General features: G+C 40.2%; 1 protein-coding gene across 1 annotated transcript in view; it reads right to left on the bottom strand.

Moving 5' to 3' along the window:
* The window catches only part of LOC103507066, a 13964-nt gene extending 5927 nt beyond the window's left edge, over nt 1-8037 (bottom strand). The window contains exon 1 of the mRNA XM_026822025.1: nt 7790-8037. Coding sequence (XP_026677826.1) covers nt 7790-8023 — 234 coding nt within the window. The 5' untranslated portion in view covers nt 8024-8037. The remainder of the gene's footprint in view (nt 1-7789) is intronic.
* Between the last annotated feature and the right edge of the window lie 6 nt (nt 8038-8043).

Genomic DNA, 8043 nt, shown 5'->3' with positions numbered 1-8043 from the left:
AAGCAAGAATAAGTTACTCAGTGCAACTTTGCACTTGCAACGGACAACAATTTACGTCAGCAAAATTAAGAGGAATCTCAGTCAGCAGGATGCTCCAATTGCTGAATGATGTCATTACGCTTGGAAAACATTTTTATTTGTTACGTAAACTTTGACCTTTGAATAAACTGTACACCCTGATAAGTTGAATAGGTTGGGGAAATTTTAAATGTCATTAGAATCTGTCTGGGTGGCTTTGTGGTCAAGATGTTCGTCTGGTAAACAGGATGGTGAGGGTTCAATACCAGCCGGGGTTTTGATTGGTAATTTACAGTAGGTACAGGTACAGGTTATCAATATTACTTATCGGATTTACGAGAGAAAAGCGGTTGCAATACAAGATAGAAAAATTTGTATGAATGCCTGCTAACTGTTTGATTATGCAATGTGCCAAGCATAAAAGGATAAAATTCCTTTCTACAGTTTGTTGTACACAAGAAGGTAATTTTATCGCCCGAAGCCAATAAATAGTCATATCTATTTGTCAGCGAATCACATTTGCGTTCATTTACAAGGTTGATATCTGTACCTGTGATTGGTCAACGTGGAACCGGGTTGCACTCAGCCTTAACCATAAAATTTGAGAAGATACATGATGAATATCAATACTAATAATAAACATATCCACCTATCATACTAAATACATACGAGTATACCTATTCACCTATAATTTAGCCTGTACGTTGTACACATAAAGTTTACAACTTAATATCATGTTCCTATTATTTTGATCCTTGAGTTGACGTTACAGCAAAAATTTAACCCCCTTTATCCTTTGTGCCCATTTTGAGACCTGTAGTTAGTTCAGCCTTAGTAAATCTCGAACAACCTGTGACATTCTGATGAAATGGAGCAAAAAAAGGTTTCAAGGCTTAGAAGAAATTTAGTGTAAATTGTGTAGCCCATTTGGTGTTTTATGGTCCTGTAATGGTCTTTTTTTTCAGTGAGTTCTACAGCTAACTGACTGATGTACTAGAAATAGAAGAGGTATTCAAATATAATTCCAAGTTTTCATCATTGGATCAGAGGGATTCCACGGGTTAAGGAATGATGGAAAACGGAGAAAGCCTCTCTGGAAACGTGAGCAGAATTTTAAATTTATCCCCTTTCACTCCTTGGTGTCCCTAATTTGTGACGTGAGAAACAGGGATAAGGAAACGGAATATTCAGAGCAAAATTATAGGGGTACACAGAATATTAAGAGCGAACTTGCCAGCTTAGTTAGCTTGGAGGGTAGCTCGTCTGCTTTGTAAGCGCTAGGTCCCGGATTCGATTCCCATCCGGGGCGAAACTTATTCTAAACAGATAAGGTTCGTTCTCGGAATGGCTGGCTTTCTCCTATCCTGTCCTCATTCTCCTCTCGACTACGGGGCGATAAGACCTCCCTCCGTTGTTACGATTCCCTGTAATCAAAATTCTTGAAGAAGAAGAAGAAGAAGAAGAAAAAAAGAAAAAAAAGAACCCACTTCCTTTATTACCATCCTGTTGGAGAGAAATCCACTAACATCCTGAGGGACTGAAAGGCCGGGTTCGTTCTCGGAATGGCTGGCTTTCTCCTATCCTGTCCTCATTCTCCTCTCGACTACGGGGCGATAAGACCTCCCTCCGTTGTTACAATTCCCTGTAATCAAACTTCTTGAAGAAAAAAAAAAAAAGAACCCACTTCCTTTATTACCATCCTGTTGGAGAGAAATCCACTAACATCCTGAGGGACTGAAAGGCCTCCTTTATCTGCACAGGGAGCTGAGAGGAAATTTATATTGATATGTTTCCTGTCCTAGGCTCTAAGGTTTTGATAGGCTCATGTGTCGAGTGCCGGGGCATGTGGTACTGGTTTTGCAAGACAGGAATTCATATTGCTTTGTTTATATCCAGGAAGGAAGGGACTAAGGGAAGAGACTGTTAGAGGGGTCAGTAGAAGGAAGGATGGGATGACCTTTGGACCTTTGTTGACATCTGGGAAGTGCAAACATAGAAAGCTCCAGCATTGGCTTAGGTATACTATACATAATTGCATATCTTTCGTTGAGCATCTAATAGGTATCATACATTTGGATTGCTGGGAAGTGCAAACATAGAAAGCTCCAGCATTGGCTTAGGTATACTATACATAATTGCATATCTTTCGTTGAGCATCTAATAGGTATACATTTGGATTTTGGACAACATTAAGCAGAATACAACCATCCATAAGGGGAAAGGGGAATTGCCTTATGGATGGTTCTCTTCTAGTTAATGCTGTCCGTTTGTAAGACAGATGCTTCTGTCTTCCGATTGGAGGAAGGGAGGGGACATCTCCCGAGGGATTGTTCATGTAGAAGTAACTACTACTTCCTAGTGTAGGTGTTCAATATATTGTTCTACTTACTTACCTATGGTAGGTAGCTATCTTGTCTTGTGTCTCCTTCCCAAGTTGGGATGGGGGTTCGTTCCTAAGAGACTATGAGAAGTAGGTACCTGAGGTTTCTATTACCCAAAAAATTCCAAGGACATGACATTATTTGTTTATTGTCTACTTTTTAGACGCACCTTTACACCTATCTATATAAATAAAATTGTAGATTTGTCTGTACATTGCTTAGAATCGTGAAATTTTTAGTTATTCTTACTCCTTATGCATCCACGATTCCAAAAATCACATTAGAAAAATTTCTGTCTGTCTGTCTGTCTGTCTGTCTGTATGTGTGTATGTCTGTCTGTTACGCTAAATAGACCTTTGGTTGTCCTCTTTTCACGAGAAAACGGCTCGACCGATTTTGATGAAATTTTTTGTAGTTGTTAAGAAAAGTACTCCGGGTGACATAGACTACTTGAAATTTTCACATTCCATCCTGATTCAAAATGGCGGCGGTTCAAAAACGTGAAGAAAATAGCCTAATACACCCGTTTTTGTCCTCTTTTCACGAGAAAACGGCTCAACCGATTTTGATGAAATTTTTTGTGGTTGTTAAGAAAAGAACTCCGGGTGACATAGGCTACTTGAAATTTTCACATTACATCCTGATTCAAAATGGCGGCGGTTCAAAAACGTGAAGAAAATAGCCTAATACACCCGTTTTTGTCCTCTTTTCACGAGAAAACGGCTCAACCGATTTTGATGAAATTTTTTGTGGTTGTTAAGAAAAGTACTCCAGGCGACATAGGCTACTTGAAATTTTCACATTCCATCCTGATTCAAAATGGCGGCGGGTCAAAAAGGGAAGAAAATGGCCTAATAGACCCGTTTTTGTCCTCTTTTCACGAGAAAACGGCTCAACCGATTTTGATGAAATTTTTTGTGGTTGTTAAGAAAAGTACTCCGGGTGACATAGGCTACTTGAAATTTTCACATTCAAACCTGATTCAAAATGGCGGCGGTTCGAAGTTATGCCTGTTATGCTGCTCTGTGAGACATGTCAGGGAGCGCGTAGCGCGACCGTGTGTGGTGTGTGTGTGTGGTGTGTGTGTGTGGTGTGTGTGTGTGTGTGTGTGTGTGTGTGTGTGTGTGTGTGTGTGTGTGTGTGTGTGTGTGTGTGTGTGTGTGTGTGTGTGTGTGTGTGTGTGTGTGTGTGTGTGTGTGTGTGTGTGTGTGTGTGTGTGTGTGTGTGTGTGTGTGTGTGTGTGTGTGTGTGTGTGTGTGTGTGTGTGTGTGTGTGTGTGTGTGTGTGTGTGTGTGTGTGTGTGTGTGTGTGTGTGTGTGTGTGTGTGTGTGTGTGTGTGTGTGTGTGTGTGTGTGTGTGTGTGTGTGTGTGTGTGTGTGTGTGTGTGTGTGTGTGTGTGTGTGTATCGGCTGAATCACTCGTACCCTGACCGGCCAATTTCAGGACTGTGGGGACTACAGGAAACGGATACTCACTCTCGTGAGAGAGGATGGGCTCTGTCAGCATTGTGGTGAACCTGACGATACTATTCTCGATGTGAGGACTAGAAGAGAAAAGATATCCAAACGGGTGGAGGAAACATGACACTGAAATATGACTCATCATATGGAGTTGTGGTCATTGTCATGTTGAAAAAAAAGGACCTAACCAACATCACAGATGGCGGTCTGAAATTTACTATCATTACATTTTTTTAATTGCCTGTGAGTATGTTTTAGTTTTTGTTTTGTTTTTGTTTTGAACTTTATTTTTTTCCCACTTTCCATTATGCATGAGTAGGTAGGTGGATTTTTTTTTACACAAACAGTGACAAACACAATTTTTTTTTCCTTTTTTTTTTGTAGGTCCGTATGTGAAATAAAATTACCATCTGGATAAATTACCTATACGTTGGCATTTTAGATAGCTACCTAGGTACCTACCTGAACAGCTGTGCAAAATATGAAATGCTGAAAGCAGAAAAGATATTCCTACCTATCTCGTAGGTATAACGTTCAATAAAATGTAATACTTGCATAGGAAATAGGAACTCTGATATCCTATGTAACCAATGTAACCTATTGGTAAGTATACGAATGTAGGTACCAATGTAGGTACTATAAGTAGCTTTAGCTCTAAATTATTCAACAAGGACAGAGGGGTACTCAAACTGGGGTCACTCTGGAATCATCGTCACAAGGAGTTTCCTTTATCCTTTAGGGGATGTATGTTGGAGGCGTTGATTCCACCTGTGAATAACTCGAATCCCCTAAGAGAATATGTATGTAGAAAATGGGATTAATATTTCATCAGATTCCACTCCCACGTCTTTTATAAATAGAAAACCTCTGATATTTTGTCCAGAGTAATAGATTTTCCGATGAAATTTTGTCCCTTTCCAATCTTCTCCCTTTGACAATACCATGTAATGACATGTTTGTACCAAGCCCTCTTCTCTCCTCTTCAATTTACTCTCCCAAAATTATGTTCTCGTATGTGCAGATAAAAAAGCGTAAAAATTCAATCAAATTTGCCATTTTGATAGAGGAAAGACTTAGAACTTATAATGCCATATTATAGTCAGTGAAATTGTTGAGATAGTTGTAATTGGGAAAAAAAAAAAAAAAATCCGAGTCCATCTTTGAACAGCGGACTAGTGAGGTACGACAGCACAAGGAAGATTACAAAAATCTCTTGTCTCCTTCCCTGAAGTTTAAACAAGAACAGAGCAAAATCCCTGCTCAATCAGCTATCATAAAACTAAACTAAAAGCTCTTTGGAGACTACAGAAGCTCCCTGAAATGTTCACTCCAAAGTAGATCCCTCAATCCAAATCTAAGTAGGTCTTGAAGAGAAGGGAAAAATATGAAAGTACAGGGAACAGAATAATAGAAAGGAAAAAGGGAAAAATGTATGAAAAGGCCTAAAGAATTCCCCCGTTCAAGGTAAAAAAAGGTAATGTTGTTTTGTTTCTCTCGCTATTGTTGTTATTTCATGATTCGCTATGTTTGTTGTACAGAATATTTTATTCCTCGGCACTCTTATTTATTATTTAAAAACTTTTAGATATTATTATCCTTTTCATTATTTACCAGGGACGGAGTCACTGGTTTACTTAGGGATAGGGTTGCCAACCGTACGTTATTTCCCGGAACAATCCGTATTTTTGTCAAAAATCAAATGTTCCGCCGGAACACACCTTTGTTCCGGTTTTTTCCAAATCTATGGAAAATACGGGAACTGACTAAGTAATAAACAGAAAAAATTACAAAAAAAAGTTTAAAAAGATAGATAGGTAGGTACGTACGAAAAACACAAAAACCCGCGAGTCAAGTAGGTATTTTTTCAGCCTTTTAGCATGTGATTTTCAGTAACACGGATTCAAAAACGGATTATTAGTAATTTAGTAGGTACCTATCCTTGGGTGAAGGTGAAGCAGTTTTACCCAAGGATAGGTAAGTACAAGGATGTTTGTTCTTTTTTTTTATTTGATGCAAAATAGTTTTTTTTGTTTGGGGAGGGGGGGGGGGGTGCATGCCTTTGTTCCGGGTAAAAATCGGGAAATCCGTATTTTTTCACCATTTTGCTAGTTTGTACCGTATATGCCGAAAAAAAAGTTGGCAACCCTACTTAGGGACCTAAGGTGTCTGTTAACCTCTGAGACTGTTCAGAGGATAACATGAGATTATAGGACCCGGCTATAAATACATTTTGAACGTGGGTATCTGTCTATTAGCAATGGACAAATGGGGTTCTTGAAGGGTCAAATATGTATGATCTCTTTATCACTGCACCTAAGAAACTACAGTAAGTGTAGCATTCGTGAAATACAATTTTGCAGAAGAAAACCATATCAGAAAAAGTCGGAGAAACACCCTTTTACACTTTTTCCTCTCAGCAGTTTACCTATTTCCTTAGTCTATTCCAACTACGTTTTGGCATTATAAACATGGGTTATTCTATTTCATGAATACCACCCCTGTAGTACAGTAGCACCCTTCCCCTCACTGACCTCCTAAAAACAGTCCCTGTTGGACAAATACGAGATTTTTTAATTATTTATAGCACAAACTTTGCACCCTCATTAAGTTATGGGAAGTAATTCCACTGCATTGTTCTTTTTTTCTTCCTGCCCTCTCCTCGCTCCCTCCCTTTCTCTTCTCTCCCTCCCCTCTATTAGCCTCTCAACCTTCCTCTCATAGTCTTTATTGTGAGAACGGAGGACTGTGGTGGTGGGGGGAGGAGGGTTCTAATTGTGTACAAACATATTTTTTTTACCTTTTCTCCCTTTCCTCCTCCTCTTCTGACTCTGCTTCTTCTCCTGCCACTTTTTGTTCTTCTTTGCTTCTTTCTCTTCTTCTCCTTCCTTTCCTATTGTCTTTTCTAGTTTTCCACCCTAGCCTTTATTCATTTACTTCTCATCCTCTTTTTCTTCTTCATGTTCCTCCTCCCCATTCTCCTCTTCCTTTTCCTTCTCCTTCTCTTCCTCCTCCTTTTACTCCTGCTTCTCCTTTTCCTCTTCCTTCTTGTCCTCCTCTTTCTCTTCCTCTTCCTCCTTGACGTAATGAGTGTAAGAGAGCACGAACAAATAAGTTTTATTGTTGTAGAGACAGAGATATACAGGCCAGGAGACCGGTGCTTGTAAAATACTTTTGCACTTTATTCTTCCCCACGTACCTAATTACTAATTGTTATTTGGCGAAGGGAAACGTAGAAAAAGTCTTCGTTTGTTCAGAGACAGGCAAACTGATGTTATGTAAGTAAGTAGTACTCGTATTAAATGCAAAGAAGGTGATATTAAATATTTCTTTAAAAATAAAATAAATTTTATTTCTTTAAAAATAAGAAAATTCGCTAAAATTTCTCCTCTCCGTTAGACCCTAGGATGCATGCAGCGTCGTTTCCCTGTACTTACTTCATAATCTAGCGAGCTCTAAATAGTGAAAGGAGAAGAAAACTGCATGTAATTTAAAACGATTCTTTTTATTCATAAAACCAAACAGTTGAAAATTAAAATACAATACAATCTGGGAGGCTCACGCCAAAGATTCGCTTGGATAAACCACGCCCACACTCAGCCTTGGCCTGCATGTTGAACAGCACGAGCCACACCCACACAACTGATTAAGCCCCGCCTGATACTGATTCAGCCCCTGGTTCAACTGGGTCACCTCATTGGGGTACACTACACCAATGCTGAGCCGCGGCCTACAATTACCACAGCAGTCACCACAACCATTGCCGCACGGTCCACAACCACACGGGCCGCACAACTGGTTCACAGGGAGGCCATCATCGCCATAGACCACGCCTACACTAAGCCGGGGCCGACAGCACGGGTCACAGCAAGGGTTGCAGCAACAGAGCTGCTTCCCACCAAGTCCAACCTCCTGGAAGCTCCTCTTCACAACCTCTGGCAGGACGAGTTTCACCAATCCTTTATCCAACAGATAGTTGACCGATTCCTTGAATTGGTTGGCCTCCGCTTTGCTTCTTAACGCCTTAAGGCCGGAGGCCAGTTGGGAAATGCCGACAAGGCCACGTTTGACCTTGAATTTGTTGCGGGCCGCCTGAATGCCGAGGGCGTTGATAACTTTGCCCAAGTAGGAGGTGGCGGGCTTCATGCTCTGATAGGTAGTCTTCATTTTGATTCTAAGAACTGGAG

This window comes from Diaphorina citri, unplaced genomic scaffold (genome assembly GCF_000475195.1).
Source record: "Diaphorina citri unplaced genomic scaffold, Diaci psyllid genome assembly version 1.1 scaffold285, whole genome shotgun sequence".
NCBI classification, from domain to species: Eukaryota; Metazoa; Arthropoda; class Insecta; order Hemiptera; family Psyllidae; genus Diaphorina; species Diaphorina citri.
The sequence above is the reverse complement of the archived record's forward strand: the minus strand, read 5'-3'. Positions and strand labels throughout refer to the sequence as shown.